We start from the raw sequence: 26,657 nt of genomic DNA, 5'->3' as shown, positions 1-26,657 counted from the left end.
ATGGGTATATATAACAAAGGGCATGGAGATGAGATGCCCCTAAAGTAGAGTTTAAATAACTAAGTAATGATCACTTCATTTGTAATATGACACCATCATATACAGTTCAACCCCTACAATTTTCACCTATGTAAGAAAGCTTATTGTTTTCCATTAAGCATATATCTTCCCATTATATCACAATGGTCTTCTAATGGCCAAATAAAATGGATACGTGTAGTACTCCTATTACTTCCCTTCTCGCCAGTTTTTGGCATTAACAGTACAGTAATCCCTCTTTAAGATTTTCTCTTCTTTTTGCTTCTAGAACGTGTGCTCTGCGTTCTCCCCAAGTTTGATTTGATTACAAGATACTCTTCCTTGGTACATCCCCTCACCTTAGTGATCTCTTAAAAGTTGGCCTTTAGTATCTTCCACAATACATCACACACTCTCTGGCTTATCTCTTCTATTTTCATATCACTAACATGGTGATAAGTTATAAATTTTGATCTTGATTTGGCCCAGATAGCTTCTCCTGGGATAGTTACCTATTTAGTTGAATAGAAATCTCATTCTGAATATTCCACAGGAAATTTAACACATCCCCAGACAATTAGCTTTTCTCTTTTCCTCCTCTACCACCAGCAAAATTCCTCACTTCCTTCTCTGTGTTCTACCCGGTAAACAACAACACAATCAACCAATCACTCAGGACCCAAGCCTGGATTGACACCTTCCACAGCCAGCTAATCATTTTTGCATCGGTTCTATCCCTCAAATAGTTTTCAAACACATCCCACTTTGTCTTTCACACTACTACCACCACCCTAAAACAGTCCAATATATGTTTTTTGAATGGACACATGAGTGAATGTATTGGAAAGGAAGATGATAAAGTGAGAGAAATGATGGCACACGGTTCCCCATGTTAATATCCACTAGAAGAGGTTTTAGATTCTGTCTTTCAAAGTGTTTTTTTTAGAACTTGAGTTCTCTTCATTCAATGTCATGAAATGCCGTTGAAGTTTTCTTGTACGAAGTTGCCTTCCTTCCCTCTCCCTCCTTTCTTCTCCTTCTTCCTTAACTCTTGCCTTTCTCTGGATACCTCTCCCTGGCCCGGCGTCCTTCTCCCAGCACGCTGGTCAGCTCCTCTCGCGGAGGGCTCGGGTTTAGCTCCGCCTACCCGGAGCCCAAGTCATGAGGCCGCGGGTCGGGTGCAGCTCAGTGGGCGGGGACTCCTCAGCGCGCATGGGCGGAGCGGGGCGCGGGCTGCACCAGCTATATCTGCGCCTGCGCGGCGCCGCTGCTGGGCCAGTCGGGACGGAGGAGACAAGATGGCGCTGCGAGCGATGCGGGGCATCGTGAACGGGGCCGCGCCTGAGCTTCCCGTATCCACCAGTGGGCCCGTGGTGGGGTCTCGAGAACAGGTGCTGGCAATTAGCCGGAACTACCTCTCCCAGCCTCGTCTCAGTGAGTATCAGAGAGCAAGACGAATCCTGTCTTTGCTCTTAGCCCAGCCCCTTGCTCCCACTCACCTGCTTAGCCAGAGGGGTGGGATGGGGGGATTGTTTTTCCCTCTCGCGTTCCCCTACTCCGACGTCTCTCTCTAGTAGGCGATTTGAGTGTACCTTAATTTCCGTGCCAGGGGTGGACTAAGGGGAAGAGCAGCAACGGGAACTTTTTCCTGGGTTGGTGGTCTCCTGGCTATTGCCCCACCGGTGCTCTCCAGTTTCCCGAGGCTGGAACATGCTCAGGCGCTTGCTTCCTGTCTCTGAGCGAAGGCCACTTCTTGCCACTCTTATCCTAATCTTCTGCTGACCTCATTCGGATCTGCAGGGGTCGAGGGAACCGCCCCTCCCCTTCCCCCTGCCTCGGGTGTGGACCTCAGGGCAGGTCCTGAGATCCTGCCGAGGGGGACGGTGTTGTGTCATCGCTGACGTGCTCAGGCCTTTCGTGGATGGAGGTCAGGCCCACAGCCAGAGGGAAATGTTGTTCAGTGGAGAAGCTGCTCCGCAGGAGGACACCTAGATATCAGAGAAAGCTAGAGCTGAAAAGTACCCTGCGGGTCATCTAGCCTAACCCTCTCATTTTACAGTGAGAAGCCTAAGGTTCTGAAAGGAACAGGGCTTGCCAGGCTTTAGACCCCTAATTACTGGCAGAGCAGGAAAATTCCAGGTTTCTTAATTCTTGCTGGACCTTTTCCTGCCATTAACTTGATTGCAAGGCTATCTTGGAGAAGACAAGAAGCTTTGCCCATATTATTTATCAAGTATGCAAAGCATATGCATAAGCATGTTTAAGTGTTGTGATTGTAAAAAGACCTTAATAAACCAGGCTTAAGTGGACTGTTCAGCAGTTTCGAAAGAAATGGTTCTTGATGACTAAACAATAAAATTGTGTAGCATCAGACCTCTTCACAGTTTCCTTAGGAACCGGGGATGAGCACTGGAAGTAGACTCTAAAACTTAGGAAAGCACCTGATGTTTTCCAACGTGGTGAGACTGTATTTGCACCGGTTAATTGCCACAGTACCTCTTTGTGGGTGGCTCATTGGTTAACAAGAATTTCAGATGAAGGGTTTCAGTCTGAGCGCTCTCCTGCCTGACTAATCCCATCCTCATCAGTCAGTGGGTCAGGTCCTGTGGCAGCACTGCAGTGTAAGGAAGAAAGAAAAGACTTGATTCTATGGTTTGCAGAGATGTGGTTTTATTTTTAATTGAAATATAGTTGATTTATAACGTTGTGTTAGTTTCAGGTGTACCGCAAAGTGATTCAGTTATATATATTATATATGTATATATATTCTTTTTTAGATTCTTACCCATTAGAGGTTATTACAAGGTATTGAGTATAGTTCCCTGTGCTATATACAGTAGTTCCCTGTTGGTTATCTGTTTTATGTATAGTATTGTATATATTTTAATCCCAAACTCCTAATTTATCCCCCCCCATGTGCTTTCTATAATGGGAATTATTTGCGTTAGAGAGTGCTTGTTGAGAGTTTACATGCTGAATGTTTCAAGAAATTGACAGATGTTGCATTCTTATGACAATAAATTTGTGCCTAACAGTTAAAAATACTCTTTTATGAATTGCATTTGTATGCTTTGCTGTTCTTTGGGTAGAACAGATAGACATTAGTGGTGCTTCTAGGAAAAGATTATAAGGGGCAGTAGTCATTTTTCCATATAATTATTCACTCAATCTCAACTCAGAGTATCAACTGAAATAATAACATAGTTTAAAGAGTACTCCATGATTGAGGTTGTAAACCCTTAAGGGAGATGAGTATGATTTCTCAGCATTCTGTGTGTGCTTAGCCAGTGACTGAAGAACTTCTCCAGATGAGATTCCTCCTGACAACATTGTTGCGACATAATGCTTAAAACTGAAACTTCAGGGTTCAGGAATCCTTTTTGTATCCTCAGTGCCTAGCGCAGGCAACATTGTGTTTTGTAATTGTATAACTTGCATTTAAACCCCTTGTTCTAATAGTTTAGTATATGGATCTTTAATGTGGATGGAACCAGAGTAGGGAGTTGGGGTACTTAGTTTGAGTTTCACTTCTGTGTCTGGGTTATTCTAAAAAGCACAAATGATATCATATTTAGGCTAACAGCTAACTGCATTTGAATGTCATCTTTTTCCTATATTGCCACATTCTTGATTCTAGTTAACACTTTTAATTGCTTCTGAATAAATATTAACTTCTTAATTTTTCTGATTAAAGATCGATGTTAACATCCTAGGTAAAAAGTTATAGTTATTTAATGTGTGCTTTTTGAACAAAGGAATGGAATATTGGCAGTTCCACTGTACAAATTGGATCCTGGTTTTAAAAAATTTCAGGATTCTGGGGCTGTTAACAAGAGATGGAAAATGAGATATGCAGGCTTGAAATAATCTTGAGCACATTAGCTGAATTTCTAAAGTCACAATGAAAGAAAACTTGATTTCCTTTTAAACTTTGAGCAAGGTTCAATAATATACGAAGAGCTGTTGGATGTTAAACGTTTTGGATTAGATAATCTCCTTTGTTCTTGAGATCCTAGATCAACTAATCTTAGTTTCTTAATGTCATAAAGCATAGTTAGCCTCAGTGAAAAGTCCAGTAAAGGAATGGTCGGCCTGCCTTTTTCCAGAACCTCTCCCTCCTTGCCCACTACAAAGTGTGGGTCTTTACTTTTCTTGCACAATAGAAGATGATTGTTCCGGTTTTGTTTTGCTAATAAGGTGCAGGCTGAGGGACTAGATCTCTTATTGTGCGATGACTGTCGAATTTTCTCTTTGAAAGTTTCACAATCATTAAGTAGTGTTCTGTTGAACAATCTCATATCCTATAGGAGGAAGAGGATGTCATCTAACAAAATATGTGCTTCTTAAAATCTTTGTAGATTTTGGGTTTTAAATGTTACTCCATAAATATTTATTGTCTTCATAAATATTCAGGATCAAAGATGTAAACATGTGTCTGCTGTGTTTTCAGAAGTTCTGATCATCCCCTGCAGACCCAAGTTCTTCTTCATTTGAAATTTTCAAGAGAAGAGTGGTCATTATTGTTTCGAAACAGAAATATTTATGTAATTTGTGAATGGGTATTGACTTTTTGAAGAGCAGCTTTATGTCTTTGGCAGCTTTAATCTAAATGGTTGTCTCTGCTTTGGACTGTTAATACTAATGGTGAGAAAAGCTGGGTAAATATTGTTGAGAGATAAAAGGTGGTATTTGATATTATTTTCTCTTCTTGTTCCCCCCCAGTAGTTTTACTATTGTGGAAAGGAGCTATAGTTTGTATATAAACTGTTTTCTACTCCCTATTTGTAGTCCAAGTGCTAGGAACTGTGTTATCTCCATATTTTTAAGTTATACTGGAGACTAAGGGTCATAGAGTATAAACTTAGAATTGGTGGTGGGGGGGCCACAAACAAACAAAAATAATTTTAATCCTGGCTCTTCCATTTAGTAGCAGATTTCTCATAGGTGTAGTTTTAAGTGTGGAGTAGGTCTATCAGCCTTGCCTACCTCCCAGTGTTTTGTGAAACTGAAAAGGTAACCTATCTGAAGATGCTCTGTAAAGTGTGAAGCAGTTTCGTTTGGTAATATTTTTTATTTAGTTTGGATTATAACATTAGTTTAGTTTGCATCCCATTTTCATGTAAACCAAGCATGTTGCTTAACCTCTGGTTTGTATCTGAAGTGGTCTCCTCATGCTTTCCAGTGACAGAAAACTGCTGAAGCATCTCCATTAGTTTCTTCCTTTCCTGCTTTAACTTTTCTAGTGGCTACACTCCACTGGAGAAAGGTTGTTTTTCAGTAATGATACAAGAGTGCCTCAGACCACAAAAAATGACCAGTTCAGTTTTAGAATTTGAGCTGTGGCACAGAGTCAAAGAAAAAATGACTGGAGGCAGACTGTGTAAGTTCAGATCCTTAGGCAAGTTACTTAATATCCGAGAATCATTTTTCTCTTGTAAAACTTGGAATAATATTTGTTAGCTTATAGACCTGTTATGGAGTTTAAAAAAGAATTCCTGACAAGTACTTTTTAAATGTGTATTGGTAGTTTTGTTATTAATTAATTCCAGTGGTTACTAGCTTTTTTAAAGGCTACATACATTGTTGCAAATTTAGAGACTGCTTTTGATGAAGTAGAATCTTGCCTTGGCTAGTTGAAATCAACTTGATTCACTGTTTCCAGGAAAAGCAATGACTAGCATTTCTTTTTTCTTGGTCATGCTTTTTGCCTTGTGACTGGCAAAACTTCATAATTTGAATGAGCTTGAATTTAAACATGAGATTCTTAAGGATCATTGTTGTAGAGGTTAAAAGTTCAAAGGAGATGCAAATCTTGTCCAGAAAGTAAAGAAAAATTTCAGAACCTGAAGCATTTTACTGATGTTACATTTTATTCAAAACAGTTGCCTGTAAATCTCAAAACTGAATACCCACACCTCCACTGGCCCACTCCCTACTCCCATTCCCAGCTGTTTAGGTTTTGAAAAAGTCTTTGTTTCTATAGTTTTAAAACCTGAGTGCCAAGAAAATAATGTTTCTAATGTAGTTCACTTTGCATATCCACATAGCAATTTTAGAAAGTAATTGAAAAACAATATGTGGATTCTTTTAAAATGAGAACAGTGAGGGACTTCCCTGGCAGTCCAGTGGTTAGGACTCGGCACTTTCACTGCCGTGGCGTGGGTTTAATCCCCAGTTGGGGAGCTAAGATCTTGCAAACCGTGTGGCGAGGCCAAAAATAAAAATCAAATGAGAACAATGAAGAAATTGTTTTAGGGGTAGGGCTTATTTTTAAGAGTATTAGATTATTTTAAAACAATGGAGAGGATTAACATAAAAGTAGCAGAATATATGACAACTGGGATATTTCTAATAATCTTGGAGGCATGATTAATTTGTTTACATTGCCATCCATTCAAGTAGCTTAACATTTAAAATTTGTGACTTGCTTTTTATCTAAGGTTGGAAAAAAAAAAGTAATTAGGGGCCTCTGTTGATCATTACAATTACACATGTATTCAAGCAAATATTTGGTGTGAGGATTTAAAGGTCCTCAGTATGAAAGACTAGGGTTCCTGACAGTGCTTGCCTGCCCTGTCTCAGTGTTTCTACCGGGGCACTTGCTTCCTGGCTAAAGAAATTAGGTTTTTAAATTCTGAAGCCCCTTGAATGGACAGACTGGTTATTAAATGGTTTCCTCCTTCTTGGGAGTCTACATTCATTTCAGAAATTTCTGTCTAAGACATCATAAGAGATCAAGCAAGTGAAAAATTCCCAGTTGGTTGACAGCTTCTTACACATTATTTTAGGTCTTGTAAACACTTATTTCATTTGTGTTTTCAGCTTTTCTGATTATGAAATTTAGTTAATTCTGACACTGTTAGAATTGCTTTCCTGAGTGTTCTGATTTATACTTGATTACCATTCATTATACGCGGCATGTATGTAGGTGTGATACAATTCAATGATAGCTACCTACTTTCTAAAATGAGAGATTTGGGTAGTTTGTTGCTAGGGCATAATTTGCAGTAGAAAATATAAGCTTCTACAATGACAGTAACGTTTGACTTTTTTTTTTTCTTTAAAGGATGCTTATGTGATCTCTGGCCTTTAATTCCATCTGCCTTCATAAACTTTCTTTTCGTAGTTTTTATGATACTATTTAATCATGGCATTTTATCTTAACAGAGTACATTTTTTCAGATTTCTTTTGTGAGTTTTGTCACTTCTGCTTAAAGTTACGGATTCCCTTCTTCTTCTCTATCTACTTTGCTAAGTGCTACCTTTTCTGTAAAGCTTTTTCTTTTCTAAGTAAGGACCATTGCAGGGTCTTTCCTGTGCTCCCACACACCCTCAGCACACCTCTGGTAGAGCCCTTACCTCCCCCTTCTCCATATAAAATTGTGAACTCTTGTGGGAACTCTCCCTCTTTACCTTTGTTTTTGTATCCTGGGTCCTTGAAACAAATGTGACTTATAGTAAGAATTAAAAATGTTTTTGGTTTGATGTACAGATGCAGGCATATTTTATAAATTCGGTGAAAAATTTCATACTTTCTGAGTGCTCCATATAATAGATATGATAGAGAGAGGGTTTTTTTGGTAATACCAGAGAGATCATTTAGACTGTTGTCCTGTTTGACAAGAACTGACTCTTTTGTGTTTCTTTCCAGCATACAAGACAGTATCAGGAGTTAATGGTCCACTAGTGATCTTAGATCATGTTAAGGTAATACCACTATCATTATCGTCTAACCATTTATGAAGTTAAAAGCATAGTATTAAGTACTGTTTAGTACACTTTAAGTCTTTTGTTATGATTTTTTTAAGCCATTCCTTGGTCGGAATGTCAGTGCTATATGGAGACAAGAATTTTAGGTCAGAAGTCAGAAGATGGGATTCTAGTACTGGATCTGTTGTGGATTCTGTTTGTGGCTTTGAGTCCCTTGTCTGTAAAATTTAAAATTTTATTTGTTTGTTAATCATACCTCACAGGTTTATTAGGAAAACAACAGTAGTATTTGTGTGTTTTATGACTTGTAGGATATTTAGATATACAGTATCTTGTGGCTCTTGTCATAGACTAGTGTGTTATAACTACTTGTTACATTTTTGTCTTCTCTACTAAATTTTAAGGTCTTTGAGTGAGTAAACAATGTTACTTTTGTCTTTGAGGGCCTGATACTGGTATTCAAGTAATGAATAAACAACAGATTATCTCAACAGTGACTAAAACCATAAGCAGAGAATAGTTTTTACTTATTCAGTTTGTTGAAAGATGCTTTAGTTACATGGGTTTTTTTTTTAGCCACACCTATACATAAGAATTATCTTAGAAAAAGAGGCATAGAATATAGTCTGTAATTGAATAGACCTCACCCTAGGTGAAGCCTCCTGCCTGAGTTCAGTGATCAAAATATCTTCAGAGATAATTTGTATAATATGCTCTGTAGAACAGTAATTCTGCATTGGTTGTTGTTGGGAGTGGATCAGGGGGAAAGGTACACAGTTATTAGTTTGTTGAGAGAAGTAATGACAGAAGTGTGTTTGGCATGTGGCCCCTCTGGAAGCAGAAAATAAATTGAAAAACATTTCTTAAAAGAAAGGGCAAAGTGAACTGTCTCTTCAGCTTTATCACTAAGATATTTTTGTGCATGACAAGGTACCTATACAAATTAATTGCAAGATTAAGCATATAGCTTCCTCCTGGCCACATACTAGTCTGCAGTTTGATTCAAAGCCTCAGTATACAAATTGTACAAGGTTTAGGCAGCTGCCCGTTAATATTTTGTGAAAGGATGAAGCATACACTTTTATTTTTTGAGGAAGTATTGAAAGCATTATTTGCTTCTTTGTCCTTTATTTCTTCTTTTTTATATACTTTCTATTGGATAAAATTTTTGACTCATATTTTAAAAATATGAAGCTTTTATATTAGTAAATATATTTTCAAAAACAGTTAAAAATATTCATGCTTCAACTATGTTAAGTGCTGAACTCAGCACCAAAGATACACAATACAAATACATAAATGTCTGATTGTTAAGTGCTATGAAGGGTGAGTGCAGGATGCTCTGAGAGTCAATAATGGGAAGGACTTAGAAAACATCTTGGAGGAAGTAATTTTAAGAAAGCTGAAAAAGTTTTATTGAATGTTTGTTTGGGGTATAACTCCAGCTGAGGAAAAAAGTTTATGTAGTTGTAAGAATGGCTTTATACCACCAGATTTAGAGTGTTTTTTTGTTTGTTTTTAGTTTTTGGCTCCTGTTTTTAACTTAAGGCATACAGATAGTATCAAGGAATGGATAATTTTATACAAATTGTATCAGAATAGATGATGATGGAGACTGCTGTCCAACTCATTTTCTGAAATCTTTGATTTCCAAACCTCACAAAGGATAGTATCAGAAAAGAAACAGTGTAGCTAATCTCATTCACAAGCACAGATTCTAAAATTCTAAATAAAAATGTTCCCATGTATTGGATATTAGCAAAAATATACTTTAAAAAATCAACAGGGCTTCCCTGGTGGCACAGTGGTTGAGAGTCCGACTGCCGGTGCAGGGGACGCGGGTTCGTGCCCCGGTCTGGGAAGATCCCACATGCCACGGAGCAGCTGGGCCCGTGAGCCATGGCCGCTGAGCCTGTGCATCCGGAGCCTGTGCTCTGCAACAGAAGAGGCCACAACAGTGAGAGGCCCGCATACCACAAAAAAAAAAAAAAAAAAATCAACAGATTTATGCCAAAGTAGAATTTATCCCAGTAATACAAAGATGATTTGATATTAGCAAATGTCAGTATAATTCAGGTCATTCACAGATAAAGCTAGAAAAAGCTTACGCTCTTCTCAGTAAATACAGAAAATGTATCTGATAAAATTACTTGTTTCTAAAAAAAACAAAACAGAAGAAGGAGGTCTTAGAAATAAGGGATAGAACAAACTTTTAAAACCTCTTAAAGGATATCCACCATAACTTACAGCAAACAGCGTATTTAAGGAGAGACTCTAGAAACATTCCCATTTAAATCAGGAACAAGATGAGGACACCTGTTGTCACCACTGCTATCCATCTTTGTTCTGTCTTTGTGCTTGGACCCTAACCAATGCTGTGGGAAAAAGAAATTAGGGGATAAAGGGATTAAAAAGGAAAAGGCACAGCTGTCATCATTTCTTGGTAGTATGATTAATTAAACAGAAAACACAAGTCATTCAGTGGACAAACTATTAGAAACAATGGTGTAAAACAGTGTTGCTGGATGCAGATGATGTCTATAGAAATCAGTAGTGTTTTGTATGCCAGAAGTAACTACTAGAATAATTAGGAACTTTTTACAAAAAACTGTGAAACTTTGTTGAAAGACATAAAAGAAGACTTCACATAAGTGGAGATTCCACGTTCATGAATGAAAAGGCTCAGAATAGAAAATACGTTGATTCTCTCCAGGTAACAAAATCAGTTAGAAATAGAGTAAGAATAAAGATCTGGTGAGGGAGTAAGCAGATATTTCAGTGGAGCAAAGTTAAGATTCTTAAAACCAACTCTTCTCACACCTGAGAATTTGACTTGGTAAATGATAAAGGCTACATTACAAGTCATGCTACTTGTAGCACAAATTAATTTGTGCTACTCAGTAAAGATTGTTGGGGTATTTGGCTTCCTGTATGAAAAAATAAAAATAAAAATGAGAAAAATAAAATTACATACCAAAAATAAATCCAGATGGATTAAAGACCAAAACATGAGTAACCTATCAGAAGACAATATAGAAAACCATTTTTATGACTTCAGATTGGAAGGTGTTCCTACACAAAAGACACAAACCATAAAGGAAAACAAGTCATTTTATTGCAAAAACTTCTGTATGATAGGATACCATAAACAAAATTAAAAGACAAGAAAGACTGGGAGCAGATATTTGCAAAAGGATTAATACCCAGAATCTATGAAACTTATCTAAAAGTAAATAAGAAAAAGCAGATGTAGTTGAAAAGCGGGGAAAAGATATTAATAAGGCTATTATAGGAAATGAAGTCTGAATTGTCAGTAAACATGAGAAGATGCTCAATATTAGTAGAATCAGGAAAATGCAAATTGAAAGATACTATTTTTTATTTTATCAAAATGGTAAAAATTAAAGTTTAATAATATAAGATTGGCAAAGATGTAGGGAAAAGACACTTATCTATATTACTAGGGAGTTTGTAAAGTAAAAGGTTCCTTTGCAGAGTAATTTCACATAAAAATGGACACAGCCTATAGCCCACCACTAGGTAACCAGATACCTTAGGGAAACTTGGGCCCACATGTGAGAATGTTCATTGCAGCATGTTTGTAGTAGTATAAATTTGGAACAGCCTTGAACACCAGTGGTAGAAGAACAGCTGAATAAAATGTAGTGTCACTTGATTTTAACTATATCTGTTCTAACATTGATTCTAGATGCCCGTTTATTCATATTAGCATCTCCAGAATCAAGTGTCCTACAGTCAGTGTTGATTCACGGATGCATTGGCAGATGTTTTCCTTCACATCACACAAAGTAGTGATGCATTTTTCAAAAGATTATGTTAATAAAATAAGGTAAATACTACTATGACAGATCCAAAACATACGGTCGAGTGGAAAAAAAAAAACGAGTTGCAGGATGATATATTTAGTATGTTACCATTTAGGTAAGTGAAACACTACAGTATATTTTTGGAAACATGCAATTTAAAATATTAAAAATGGATTAGAGGAATACATTTCTGGTTAGGAGAATTAGATTGAGGAGGGAATATTAGCATTATTTATTATAATAGTAATTATTTTATTGTTTAGTTGCATTTCATTCCTGTCCTCCCAAAGCACAAGGTGATTACACAGCCCAGAAGCAAACATCATTTCTGAGTAGTGGGAACATAGTTTTTTAACTTTCTATAGTCTCAAAGCTTAAAAACATATACACAGAAGGAAAGAATTTAATTGCTGTGGTTTCATAGATTTAAGACCCTTCCCTCTGTACCTTATGTTGTGTTTGCCAGTGTATGTGCCAGTGATAAGTGTTTTAAGGACTTAAACTACCTGAGGATATTCTAAACTCTGGATGTATACCTGTGTGCTTTGGGGAGATATGGGGTCTGCATGTGCATACATGCTGTGAAAGACATAGAAGCATATAGAGTATTTTGAGGAGCTTTTAAAATGTTGGTTATTGAGCCTTTATTTTTTTCCTATTTAGTTTCCCAGATATGCTGAGATTGTGCACTTAACACTACCTGATGGCACAAAGAGGAGTGGGCAAGTTTTAGAAGTTAGTGGTTCCAAAGCAGTGGTTCAGGTAAGCATCACTTTCAAAACCTGGCCAGTTGAACGTTTTTCTGATCACAACAAACATAAGAAACACCAGTAGTTCTTTCTAGTAATTATCACATAAGTATACAGATCTTCATCAACTTATAAGTGGGGTGACACCTTGATAAACCCATCATAAGCTGAAAATATTGTAAGTTGAAAATGCATTTAGTACACAGAACCTACCGAACATCATAGCTTAGCTTAGCTTACATTAAAGGTGCTCAGAACACTTATATTAGCATACAATTGCACAAAACCATATAACACAAAGCCTATTTTATAATAAAATGTTAAACATCTCATGTGATTGTTTTGAAGTACTGTTTCTACCGAATGTGTATTGCTTTTGCACCACCACGACCATGAAAAATCTTAAGCCAGGGACCTGACTCTTTACTGGCTATGAGGGAAGAAAAGTATTTTTTCATGTTTTGTTGCTAAATGCCAGCCACCAATATCCATTCTAGCCCAATAGCTCCACTGGTAAAATGGCTTTTTTAAAAAAAAATTTTAATGGATAAAATGAAACAGATAGTCACATAGAAGGAGAGAGATGAAAAGTAGAATTCAGAGCTTATGGGCTGAAACCAAAACAAGATCTGAGTCTACTTCTTTAAATTGTCTCTGATAATGCCTAGTTTTTAATGTTACTGATTATAGGAAGTGCCGGTTTTCTCAAATAACATATTGCCCTAAAAAGTAGATCTGGAGCAGAGGTCGGCAGAATTTCTGTAAGGGGCCAGATAGTAAATTTTTTAGGCTTTGTGAGGGTTTTGCCTAAGGTCTCTGATGCATGTTCTTAGCTTTTTTTTTTCCTTTTTTTTTTTTAAAAAAAACAATCCTTTAAAAATGTAAAAACCATTCTTAGCTTGCTTGATGGATTTGGCCTGCAGGCATGACCCTGGTTAAGAGGTTGGCAATTTGGTTCATCGTCCACCATGAACACTTCTTTATTCATAATACTAAAAGTAGTATGTACGTTGATGTATTTTACTTTATAAGGGCTGACAAATGAATCTTAAGCGCTTATGATCTAAATTTCTTATGCCCTTCTGTTTACTTTTCTTTCTTGATAGGTGTTTGAAGGGACTTCAGGTATAGATGCCAAGAAGACATCCTGTGAGTTTACTGGGGATATTCTCCGAACGCCGGTGTCTGAGGATATGCTTGGTAAACGGATATTATTATTCATTCTGAGCAGAGATCTGTTTCCTTTTTAGCGTATTTCCATGAAGTCTTTGTAAAGATTATGAATATTTGAGTCATTGTCCACTCTGTACTGTCTTGTTACTGTTTAACAGGTCGGGTGTTCAATGGATCAGGAAAACCCATCGACAGAGGTCCTGTTGTACTGGCTGAAGACTTCCTTGATATCATGGGTAGGGACAGAAAATGGATTTCTGTGTTTTGGGGAAAATAGCATCTATCTATCTATCTTATACCTTTGTCAGATAAAGGGTGATTTTTATGATACTTTAAGTAGATAACCAACATATTCCATGTTTGATTAATTATTTTTTGTTTACTATTTAATAAATTTATTTTTCCTAGAGGTTATCTTAAAATTTTATATTTTATTTATTGTAAAATATCACCAGGATATATCTGAAATGTAAAAGCCGTAATGGCTTTGAAATTAGGATTTCTCTCTTATTTGCTATACCTTACATTTCACTTTACTACCATATAACTTGTGAATCTACAAAAGATTAATGGAAAAAAATATTTAAACAGTTTCAGATTTCAAAAATAACTGATTTTTTAAGAGTAGAAAGAAATGCTTTATATGCTTTGTATGGTTGTAGTCTTAATGTAGAGATATATTAAAAGTTTCCCTTTTGGAAATGCATTAGGCCAGCCAATCAATCCTCAGTGTCGGATCTATCCAGAGGAGATGATTCAGACCGGCATTTCGGCCATAGATGGCATGAACAGTATTGCTAGGGGGCAGAAAATTCCTATCTTCTCTGCTGCTGGCTTACCGCACAATGAGGTGAGAACTAGAATCTGTTTGGTATGAAATTCAAGAAGAAAGAATTTCTGAGTGCTTTACTCTTAGTGAGAAACCAAATATAGGATTTTCAAGGTAAATACCCAATGTTACTGTTTATATAATCCAATTACATTGACTCTTTATCCACACATATCTGACTTCTTGCTTACTCTTAGGAATCTGCAAAAATTACAAAATAGTTTTACTGAGTAAAGCCCTTTAAGACAACCCAGTTTCATTTATGATTACAGTTCCCCAAAGTTTAGGGTAAAAGTTATTTTGTTGTAGAAGTATTATTTTAGATTTTAACTTAGTTCTTTTGTACTCTTCATCAGATTGCAGCTCAAATCTGTCGCCAAGCTGGTTTGGTAAAAAAATCCAAAGATGTAGTGGACTACAGTGAGGAAAATTTTGCGATTGTATTTGCTGCTATGGGTGTAAGTATTATCTTTTTCTGTTTTAGTATGAAATGTAAAATTGCTTGTGTTATTAGAACAATGTAGAAAACTGCACAGATATTATTCAGTTTATCTCTAGGCGGAGAAGTTGCAGCTTGGCATTTTGGGCAAACCATGGATTAGTATTTAGCATTTGACTGTGGAATGTAAGAATAATTCCCTTTGTGCCCAGAGCAAGCTGTTTACTCCGTTGGCTTTTGTAAACGTTTTGGGGGTACTTGAACCTTTAAAAGAAGGAGCAGTACAGATCTGTAGCTTGGCCTTCATCAGAAATAAATATTGGGGGGAAAAAAAAAGAAAGAAAGAAATATTGAGCATTTTTCTTCTCCCAGCACTGATGAAGTCATTGCCATTTAGGTAAACATGGAAACTGCCCGGTTCTTCAAATCTGACTTTGAAGAAAATGGCTCAATGGACAACGTCTGCCTCTTTTTGAACTTGGCTAACGACCCAACGTAAGTAAACAAAAAATAGAGCTATTTTCCCCCTGTTCGTGCAGGCTTCTGGTCAAAAATGTCACCTTACACTAAGGAGGTAGAACATTACAGTGGAAGCTACACAGGCCTAGGTATGAGATAACCGTATTTAAATTCCAGCTCTGCTTCTTGCAAGTTACTTGGTTTTGGGTGAGTCATTTAGGCTCTGAAGCTCGGTGCCTTCTTTCATAAAATGTGATAAATAATACTTGTCTCACGGGGTTGTTGTACATATTAAATGAGATAATAGTATAAGTTACCTAGCACACCGTCCATACTCAATAAATTACCTTTTCCTCTTACCTGCAAAATCTGGCCCCTACTTCTTTCCTCCCTTTCTCCTTCTCTCTCTCTTCCTTTCTTGCTCAGTTTTGAGAACTATATAGTTCTGACAAATTATGGGGCATTTATAAAATAAATCAATTTAGCTGTGTAGCACTAAGTAATTCTTATTATGTAAATACATAAAAGAACTCTGCCTTACTTAAGAACTTTTAAAGTAATAATTGCTTAACCTTCCTGAATTTATGTGAAACTTTAAAAGGGAGACTGTACTATTATTTCTGGAATCATTTTGTTTTGTTTTTGGCCTTTTTGTTTGACTGACTTAGGACTTAATGTTTCATTTCAGTATTGAGCGAATTATCACTCCTCGCTTGGCTCTAACCACGGCCGAGTTCCTGGCCTATCAGTGTGAGAAACATGTATTGGTTATCCTAACAGACATGAGTTCTTATGCTGAAGCACTTCGAGAGGTAATTTTTTTCTTAATTAAAATGGATTATCTTGTCAGGGTTATCTTGTCCCTCTGCAAGTTTTCATTTTGTTTTTAAATCACGTTTTTTAAAATGCATTGCTCATATATTAGTAGAATACCTTAATTAATCAGAAAAGGAAATACTACTTTTGTCAACCTAATTGAAATGATTAGAGGATGAGATTTAAATTATTAGCCTATTTATCATACTCTCACTGTCTCCATTGATTAAGACTGGATTCTTAGAGTAAATGATGCAAGCTATTTAATCAGTTACTCTCCAAGGTAGTTCTGTCTCTGTCCAGACTGTCAGTTTTCAGCCCTTTCAAGAATTTCATTTTTAATGATGTAAATTTTTATTTATTTACATAAGTGAAGACTACACTCTGGCAGAACCCTCTTCAGAACTTTTTTTTCCTTCAGAAAGCTCAGTGATTATTTAGAAACAATGTAAGATTCTAGCACTTACCATCCAGAAGTGTGGGGTGTTTGTTCTAATGCAAGTTACTGAAATTTTGAGTTACTTGCTCTTTTAAGTGTGCAAAAAAGGGAAGAAGACTTCTGAAGAGACAGCCTATATAAATATCTAGCCTAAGATTCCCTAAGATCCATCATCATATCTCACTCGGCTACAGTGCTTTTTCATTGAAGGACTTCTTTTCTCCCATCCATCACAAATACTTTTCTAAAAGGCAGTAAAAATAAGTATTAGAAAAGTGAAAATTAAAAAAAAAAAAATTTACAAACCCTTTTATTAGTAGTATTAGATTCGACAGACAATTATTCTATCAAATTGCCACTAAAGTTTTCTATATGTTTATCTTGCATTCTACATTATCTCCTTACAAATTGATAAAAGCTGGTCTGCAGGCCACACTTTGAGTAGCACTGCTGGAGCACCCTCTTGGAGGAACCAAAGTAGCAGTTAGAAGTTGGGCTTAGTGATTTACAGTTCTTGTTGGCTGTAGATTAAAATGTATGCATATATTCTAGTGTGCATGTCTCTAAGAGACCATTTATTACTATTCTTACCTTGTGCGGTGATCCAGGGAAATTATCTGGCCCTTGATTCCGGTTGTAAGTTGGGGTTAATAACATTAACTTCCTCATAGGGTTGTTGTGAGGATTAAATTAAATAATGTATGTAAAAATGCATCAGATGATTTCTGATATATGTATTTCCTTCCCTTTTGATCTTTTCAGGATTAGCTTATGTAAATCTGGCAAGATCCATAACATGAAGTAAATCTTGTGAACTGAGAATGTTCTCTTAGTTTTAAAATGTACTACCTTTGATTTATAAAATTGCAAGCAGATTTTCTTCTAGCAGGCTATTTGAAGATTTGTGTTACGGCAGTATGATTTTAGCAGAAAACTTGTGGTCCCCAATTGTCAACATTTTTGTTGCAGAATAATCTGAATTTATGTTGCTAGATTTTTCTTAATCATTTCTAGAGGTGATATTTAAAATGAACAAGATATTTCCAACTTTGTAATTTGGCCTGTTCAAACAAATGTGTTCTAACCAAGCTTTAATTTTCATTTTCTGGTATGTGATACTGTTCTCCTTGACTCACTGTCAGGTTTCAGCAGCCAGGGAAGAGGTTCCTGGTCGACGAGGTTTCCCAGGTTACATGTATACAGATTTAGCCACAATATATGAACGCGCTGGTAGAGTGGAAGGTAGAAGTGGCTCTATTACTCAAATTCCTATTCTCACCATGCCTAATGATGGTAAGTTTAGGGTCTTTGGATTATAGCATCCCTAATCGTTGTAAGGACTTTGATTTTAAGAGAGAAGACCATCTATCTTTTTGAGTTGAAATTCTTTTGAGAGTTTATCCTCCAGAAGTTTACCTTACCTAGTGATTTGTTTCTAGTAAAAGTTTTCATTTCAAAACTACCCATAATAATTATTCTTTTGTAGAAAAATTTTCTTGTAATTTTTATTTATTAGCTAGTATTTAGTGTCTACTGTTTGCAGGACACTGGTCTAGATGAAATGAATTTTTAAAAGATTTATGGGCTCTACTTAATGTAAGCTACTCATTCTAGGTGGATATTTTTTTAATGTATGTGCATCAGTAATTTAAGGTAGCTTAAGTGCCAGATATAGAGCACAGATAGTAAATGCCACGAGACTCCAGAGATAGAACGATCATCAGAGACTTGCTAAAAATTACTTGGTTTTATCATGTATGTCTAAGTGCACAGTGCAGTGCCTGCCTGGATGTATGCCTAGCAACCCCCGGGTGAGACTTTCAGCATTCCCCTTATGTTAGTGTCTTTTTATCTTTATCTCAGTCTTTTAAAAACACTTTTTCAAAATATTTTCAGAAACAGTAATAACTCATTATAACTGAGCACTGTTCTAAGTGTTTTGTAAGTTTTGACTCATTTGATCTTCATAGCGACTTTTTAGATGCTCTCGTGTGAGGCACAGAGAGGTAAAGTGTCACAGTTAGGAAGTGGCGGCTTTAGAACCCAGGCAGTCTGAATACTACCTCTGATGTGAAAATGATTTGTTCCAAGGAAGCAGCTACAAAATTACTCTCTGTAATTTAACAGACTTAGAGGTGTCTTGCTCTGTGCGACCTGCTTGGTGCTGCCTGTGTAGTGTTGCTTAACTTGTTTAGCCTCTCTGTATTTTCCATGTTGAAATGTTGTGTATCCCTCTGGGATAGCTTATGGACGAAGAATGTTCTCTCAGTATACATCAAATTGGCAAATCTCTGCAAATGAGCTTTGTGTTTAAAATGGAACTTTATTTGTATTTGGGGGAGAGAGAGCATAACTAGGAGAAATAGTACTTTTTATGAATATAGCTAATTTAACTTGTGTCGACACATGTCTAACTGTGCTGCAGCCAGATACGTTAGACTGGCCAATACGGTAACCTCTAGCCACATTTGGCTGTTTAAATTCTAAAGTTTATTAAAATCAGATAAAGTTTGAAATAAAGTTTTTCAGTCGCATTTAGCCACATTTCACATGTTCAGTAGCCACATTTGACCAGTGGCTGCCATATTGGACAGCACAGATAAAGAACTTTTCCATCATCACAGCAAACTATTTTATATAGCACTGTTTTAAGTAGTGCAGATTGACTTCCTGTGGTTTTGTTTATATGAGATGGACACTTTAACTAACATCAGGTGTCTTTCTCTGGTAGATATCACTCACCCCATCCCTGACTTGACTGGATATATTACAGAGGGGCAGATCTATGTGGACAGACAGCTACACAACAGACAGGTATTTGACAGTTGAACGATGCTATAAGCCTACAGATCTATTCTTCAGTTATTCTTTAGTGACTCTGACTTTGCTCTTAGGAATTATTTATTTAGAAAATGTAAGCAAGAGGGAAGAGATATGGGAACATATGTATATGTATAGCTGATTCACTTTGTTATAAAGTAGAAACTAACACACCATTGTAAAGCAATTATACCCCAATAAGGATGTTAAAAGAAAATATCAAATTGCATTGTTTTTAATATGGCTATAAAATTGTCATTTCTGTAATACTAAAATCCTGGTGTGGAAAAAAGTGCCAGAATTAAGAATTAAATTTCCACTTTCTTTATTGTGACTTAAAATGGAGTGAGTTGTTCAAAGAACTTTTTTGGGTCTTCTGTTCCCTAATGGTATAATCTAGTTTTGTTATTAATACAAGAACAGATTTTTCAGAGTTTTTTCTTTGTCTTTTATTGTTAAAATTTTTAAAAATTGAGGTATAATTGACGTCACATTACATTAGTTGCAGGTGTACAATGTCATGATTTGATATTTGTATATGTTGCAGAACGATTACCCCAATAAGTCCACTTAACATCCACCACCTCACATAGTTAAAAAATTTTTTTTCTTGTGATGAGAATTTTGAAGAGCCACTCTTCTAGCTACCTTTAAATATGTGATACAGTATTATTAACTTACATAGTCACCATGCTGAAAGTTCCAACCCCGTGACTTAACTCATTTTATAACTGAAAGTTTGTACCTTTTAACCTCCCTCACCCATTTTGCTCACTCCTCATCCCCTGCCTCAGGCAGCCACCAGTCTGTTCTCTATCTGTGAGCTTGACATTTTGTGAGATTATATGGTATTTATCTTTTTCTGACTTATTTCACTTAGCATAGTGCCCTAAAGGTCCATCCATGATGCTGCAAACAGCAAGATTTCATTCTTTTTTACGACTGAATAATCAAAAACAGATTTTTTTTATTGGTTCTTTAATAGATGCCAGCTTCTGATATCAGCTTTTAGGTGAAATTATTGTTATTTTTATTTTTCTTTTTTTTTGCGGTACGTGGGCCTCTCAGAGCCGTGGCCTCTCCCGCCGCGGAGCACAGGCTCCAGACGCGCAGGCCCAGCGGCCATGGCTCACGGGCCCAGCTGCTCTGCGGCATGTGGGATCCTCCCAGACCGGGGCACGAACCCACGTCCCCTGCATCGGCAGGCGGACTCTCAACCACTGCGCCACCAGGGAAGCCCTATTGTTAATCTTTTTATGTGTGATTTTATGAGTCAGAGTTCAGAAGACCATTTGGATTTGATATTATAGGCAGATGTTGAAAATTCAGTTTTTTAATATAATCTTGTACTATTTTGTAGATTTTACTTTCTGGATTTGATTCTCAAAAGAAATCTTAACCTGTAAAATGTTTCTTCCTTTTCTTATCAGGAAAAGATATTAGGAATCATCTAGGAAACCAATGTAGCAGTGTCATGCAATTTAAGCAATAAAAATGAGTTTCAAAGTCCTCCTTTACTACCAGTAAAGCTTGAATTTTGTACTTAAATATAATATTTTCCCCCTTCCCCTCTTACCCAAGATTTACCCACCTATTAATGTGCTGCCCTCGTTGTCGCGGTTAATGAAGTCTGCTATTGGAGAAGGTATGACCAGAAAGGATCATGCCGATGTATCTAACCAGCTGGTACGTATGTTTTCTCCAGGATGGTGTTTAAAGAAATGAATACTTTCTCAGTTCATTCCGCCGTCTTATACCTCTTGTCTTTCTTCCATATCACTTTTCTTCTCCCCCCATCAAAGTAGAATTTTAATATAGAATATATAATATAGAATAGTGGAATACAGAAACATTCATTAGAGCCTTTTTCACAAGGATAACTGCTCATGACAAAGATTAAAAATCACATGCTTGAAACCCACCTCTAATGCTGTATGAGGTCGTTTTTAAATAAAAAAGGCATAAGACAATTAAGTTTTTATTAGTAACCTTAATTACAGAGTATTTCCGAAAGACTATTCTAACTAATTTTTTGTTTAACATATTAGGCAATCACCAGAACGCTAAGGGATACGGCTGTATATATTCTATGAAATCCTTGGTTGCTATAGTCCTGAGATTGTATACCAAGCATAATTAAAGAAAAACACATTTGACCTTAAAGTAGAAATGATAAATAAACCTAGTGATAACACAGATATTTTTTTTTGAATAGAATTTAGAGATGGATTTCTCCTATTGTGTAAGTTGTGATTTTTAAATGCTCTACAAAATGTAAGCTCATTGGTATATTGAGGGAGTGTATTTTTTGTAGAGTGTTAGTAATGTCTATGTATTGCATGCTTGAAGACTCCTTTCTTAGTGAGACTGTATAATAAAGTCTTTCTAGTACTTGCATATGAACTTTATGTGAATTATGTTTGGAAATCATGTGAAATACTGTGAAGATAGCTACAGCAATACACTTACATAGCCCAGAGTACCGTTACCATTTATAAAACCTTATCTCTGTTCATGTAAACCTTTTTTTCTCTTTAGTATGCATGCTATGCTATTGGTAAGGATGTGCAGGCCATGAAAGCCGTAGTTGGAGAAGAAGCCCTTACGTCAGATGATCTGCTTTACTTGGAATTTCTGCAGAAGTTTGAGAGGAACTTCATTGCTCAGGGTAAGATTACTGTTTTCCTATGAATAGAAACAGCATCATATGTATTTTTGAGGAGGACTTCTTTCCTAGTCTGAGAGAATTTACATTGGTCTCCATACAATTTTCCTTCTGATTAGAGAAGAGGTTCTTCCAGCCGCCTGCCATGTCTTTGTTCTTAGCCCTCTGGTTCCTTCCCCTGTACCTTCAATTTCTTTATCCATTTATTTAGCTCCTGTCTTGTGTTTTCTCTTCCTTAGAACCGGCCTTCTGCTCTCCTGCCTCCATTGCCACTTCTTCTCCCTCTTACCCTCTCTGCAATGCTCTCCTCTGGCTTTGGGGGCTTTGGACTTTTCATGTCCATCTATTTTCATCCTCCTGATTTCTCATCTTCCTGCTTCTTAACTGTTAGTGTTCCCAAAGGCTTAATTACCTGTTCTTTCTGTGCTTTTTTTCCCCTGTGCTGATGACTAACTTCCTATGTATGAGCCTTTCCCCTCTTTCTGAAGCTCTAGTCCCGCATCTTGAGCTAGGAAGCCTTTGTTTATGCCACCATCCTCTCTGGCTCAGCGTGGTGAGAACCAAAGTATTTTCCCAACTGACCACCTGCCTAGCAATTCCCTTTTCAATTTCTGTCTACCTCTGGCATGACCATTACCCTAGTTAGCCCGAGCTCAGGCACTGGGCATTCTTAACCCTCTTCATTTATTCTCCAGTCATCAAATATTTGCTACTTTGCATTGTTCTTCTTTAAAACATCTTATCCTGTTCTCTTTTCATTCCTATTAAAAAAACTTAGGCCGGTGTTTCTCAAAATTGAATATGCTTTTGAATCTACCAGGGATCTTGTTGAAATGCGGATTCTGATTCGGTAGATCTGGGTGGGGCCAGAGAGCCTGTATTTTGACAAGTTCTGGGTGATCTTGAAGCTGCTGATCTCTGACCACTCTGTGTGTCCCAAGACCTAGTCCAGACCTTTGTCCCATCATCCTTGGCCGTTAGTGCCAGCATCTTCACCAGTCTCCCTGACTCTCTCTATGCCATTGCCAGGGTAAATTTAGTATTAATTTTATTGATTGTCCTTCTGTTAAAAAGTCTATAATGGTTTTTATTACATAGCATGTGTAGGGCTTTCAAGCTGTTTTGTTTGTTCTCTTCCCTGCCACCCCTGCTAATGCTGGTAAACTCTTATTTTTGACCTCAGTGATACTTACAAACGATGTGTTTATTTTGGAATGATGCATCAGCTACACACTTAGGATTTGTGCGCTTTTCTATTTATGTGATACGTTTTTTAAGTAACATTAAAATCCCCAGAATGTATGATAGTTGGGTTTTCTAAAAAAATAAAAATAAAAAATTACACAGAACCTTAATATCTTAAAAAGATAAAAATTGTTCTGGTAGACAAGAGATGCAGAACTCTAGCCACTCTAACTCCTTAGTTAAAAAATGAGATTTATTTGCAGGATAAGAATGATTCTGCTATTAAGAATAATAATAGCAATAGCAAGTTTGAAAACTTTCACACGGACCTATTCAGGTGATTAATTGGCATTTAAGGCCTTCGAAGTATCTGTACTAGCCTCCTTCAGGTCAGCCTGTGTTCCTGGGAAACTGCTTTTCTCACTACTCTCTGGACAAAACTCTGGGTCTAGTTTCCATTATTCAGTGGAGTGTGTTTAGATCCCACCCGTTGTTAAACGCACACACACACACACACACACACACACACACACAGCCGCCGAACGTCTCGCCTGTGGGCTTTCTCCCTTTTCTCTGGTTCCCAGGGGTACCTATTGTCTAGACCCTCATTTCCACGTTAAGTCACACCCAGTCCTGGAGGCCTAACTGCTGTGTGTCTCTTTTTATACTTCATGCCTGCAGTGCTAGTTCCATAACAGAATAAATTTTGAATAACGCTGAGAAGTTGGAAGTACTTGGCCTTTATTCATCTAATCTCAATTTTTTGTAAGGTCCATACGAAAACCGCACTGTCTATGAGACTTTGGACATTGGCTGGCAACTGCTCCGAATCTTCCCCAAAGAGATGCTGAAGAGAATCCCTCAGAGCACTTTGAGCGAATTCTACCCTCGAGACTCTGCAAAGCATTAGCTGCTACTTCATCGCTGGCTCGATGCTCTTGTGAAATACTGGTTCTGTTTTCTTTATTGCTTTTGCACTCCCCCATCCCCACCTTTGTGTTGGAGTTTACTGTGTTACCCTGTAATTAAAAACAAGGAATAGGTAACATATTGTGCCAGTGTTGCAATGTTTTAAACTGCTAACAGCCTTTAAAATACCCCCTGTTCAGAAAACCTGGAACTTCAATGCTTTGTTTAAAGTAGCTGAGGGTTGGAGGTGAAGTTTTCCTACTGATGTGTGTATTTGTACATAGTGGTGTAGTTAGCTGCCCAGTGTCCTCATTATTTGGGTCTCTCAGACCTTCCTTGTCCACCCCCTCAAGAGTATCACTATCTGAAGTTATAATGCTTTGATCTCCAAACTAGAGACAAGATAGGGTCTGAAAGACGCTTCCTCTCAGAGCCAAGACGCTTTCCTGAGCACTTGTTCTCAGATTTTGGTGTGCCTCTGGGTCTGTGCTGCTGCTCTAAGCAGATGGTTTTTACTGTCCACCTGCTGTTTCCTGTTTAATGAATAGATTAGAAAAGGAGTTTCCTTTTCCTCTTTGGTACGGATAAGTTTCAACTCCTGTTTCTTACTGTTCTCCCTCCCTCTGAGTAGCACAGAATCGTGCAGGTTTTGCCCAACTGGCCTTGATCTGATAGTAGTGAGATGCCCTGTCTTGATGATCCTTACTGGGTTTCCATGCAGAGGAATCATAATTAAAATAATTAATAGAATTGTTGGTTGGAAAGAGTTGGGATACAATTTTTTAAGAAAGAAAAACCTATATCAGTTCTACATTTGGACATGCTAACAGTGGTTTTAAGTTTCTAAAGTGTTTACCAGATGCTAAAGGCAAGGTGGGGAAGAGAAAGCTCTTCTGTGTATGGAATTTTTTTATATATATAATCTATGGATATTTTAAACTCTGTTAGATAGCAGCCTTTGGAAAATCCCCTATTTGGTCCTGCTTTCTGACCTATCTGCCTTTTCAGGGTAATCTTGTGGCACAAGTGATAGCATTTAAAAGCTTTAGTCTTTTAATTCCTCCTTCCTGCTGCGAGCCCTGAGCGGTCTTCTATGCACTTCTGACATGTCTCCTGTTTGGTCTCTCTGTGTTCCTTGTTACTTGGATGCAATAGCAACTTCTCTGTGCATTCCATCTTTCTTTCAAGTTGTGTAAAGTTCTTCACTTTTCTTCTCTGAGGGTGTAGTGGGTGGGGGGAGTCAGCATGATTATATTTTAATGTAGAAAATGTGACCTGGATATAAAATGAAAATAAATATTAAGTTAAATGGAAGTTACCTAAAGTGACTCTGTATCTTCTAATCAGAAAAGCAATAGCAACAAGCAAATATATAATAATGCATCTCTCTTTGATTCAGTTTTGAACATCATAACCAGTATTGTGAACCAGCTCCTTGATTCACAGTATTATGAACCATGTCCCCTTTACAGGGACATGGCCCATGTTTTGTACCCTCTGCCTTTTAGGCTGCCCTTTCAAGCTCTTTTCAGTGATACCTTTTCCAACATATTGTAGTTTGATCCAAGGTTGAGAGTTACTAAGGTGTGGGGTTGGTTTGTTTGTTTGTTTGTTTTGTAGATCATTAGTGGCTAAGTTCTCTGAAACTTGAAGTTTTGATTCAGGGTCCACTTAGCATTTTCGAGAGTTACTAAGGTGTTTTATAGCCTTCTTTGTTTCAGACATTCTCAGGACCTCTAGAGCCTGTCTGCCATGAATGAAAGAGGGTAATAAATAGAAAATGAAATACATACTGAAGCAAGCCAAAACTTGCTTCAAATAAAATCTGAAATAGATGGTCCAGTATATAAAGAAAACATACTGGTTAAAGCACAGGGATGTGGCATCATGGTGGCCTCCCGTTTCTTTCCCCTCTCCAACTCAGAGTGACATTTAGGACATGTAGAGGAAGAGGCTGTCATAGCAAGAGTAGGTAGACCTGTGTTCTGATTCTGGTGCTGCCACTGACTGTGTGGCCTTGCTTAGTCATTTAACAGATTTGTGTTCCTTTTAGGGTTATTATAAGGACTAGAGATTTTGTGTGCAAAGCATTAGAACAGTGCCTGGTCCATGGTGTAGGCACTCATATAGTAGGCTACTTTTAATGCCAAAGCTTTATTAAGGGAGATTTGACTTACTACTCTTAAATAATACTTAAGATTAGTTAGTTAAGTAGCATTCTTGTTAGTTTGTTATTTTTTAGGGAAAACATTTTCTTAGTGTACCTTTTTGTGCCAGTGATAAAACTTAATTGAAAGACTAAAGTTATGCTTTAACATGGACTCTCACTATGATTAAATGTTTTAAAAAGAAGTTTTCATTTCAGTTGGCTTAAAGTATTTGGGAGGAGAAAAGTCACTTCAAAGTTCAGGCTATCTAAATAAGTCGTTAAGCATTTATTGCTTGCAGTTGACTGTCACTTCGGTCCATAAGATTTCATGTAAGTGAAAAAATGTTTTCAGACTAATGTAATAAATGCCTCACTAAGATGTTTTATTCTCAGCAAGTGTGGATGGTGCACAATGTCTGGGGTCAATAAAAGCATTGTCTGCTTTTGAAATTTTCTGTTATACTGGTAAT

The 26,657-nt window shown here is 37.1% G+C and overlaps 1 protein-coding gene across 1 annotated transcript; it reads left to right on the top strand.

The window, feature by feature from the left end:
• The first annotated feature begins 1,313 nt into the window (after positions 1–1,313).
• On the top strand, positions 1,314–25,356 carry ATP6V1B2 (ATPase H+ transporting V1 subunit B2). Its single transcript, XM_065880003.1, has 14 exons — positions 1,314–1,452; positions 7,670–7,725; positions 12,219–12,317; positions 13,411–13,504; positions 13,636–13,713; positions 14,188–14,327; positions 14,663–14,764; positions 15,143–15,240; positions 15,893–16,016; positions 17,602–17,752; positions 19,191–19,273; positions 20,861–20,965; positions 21,818–21,947; positions 23,900–25,356. The coding sequence occupies exons 1-14, from the start codon at positions 1,317–1,319 to the stop codon at positions 24,037–24,039; spliced, it is 1,536 nt and encodes a 511-aa protein (XP_065736075.1). The 5' UTR covers positions 1,314–1,316; the 3' UTR covers positions 24,040–25,356.
• The last annotated feature ends 1,301 nt before the right edge of the window (positions 25,357–26,657 follow it).

This window comes from Phocoena phocoena, chromosome 6 (genome assembly GCF_963924675.1).
Source record: "Phocoena phocoena chromosome 6, mPhoPho1.1, whole genome shotgun sequence".
Taxonomy (NCBI): domain Eukaryota; kingdom Metazoa; phylum Chordata; class Mammalia; order Artiodactyla; family Phocoenidae; genus Phocoena; species Phocoena phocoena.
This window is presented reverse-complemented; position numbering and strand designations above follow the sequence as displayed.

What these genes read in the sequence shown, in the direction of transcription:
- ATP6V1B2 (XM_065880003.1), top strand. Translation starts at nt 1,317, where the DNA reads ATGGCGCTGCGAGCGATGCGGGGCATCGTGAACGGGGCCGCGCCTGAG. An exon ending in GGTGTCTGAGGATATGCTTG is followed by an intron (nt 13,505 to 13,635) that starts GTAAACGGATAT and finishes ACTGTTTAACAG; the next exon opens with GTCGGGTGTTCAATGGATCA. An exon ending in TTGTATTTGCTGCTATGGGT is followed by an intron (nt 14,765 to 15,142) that starts GTAAGTATTATC and finishes ATTGCCATTTAG; the next exon opens with GTAAACATGGAAACTGCCCG.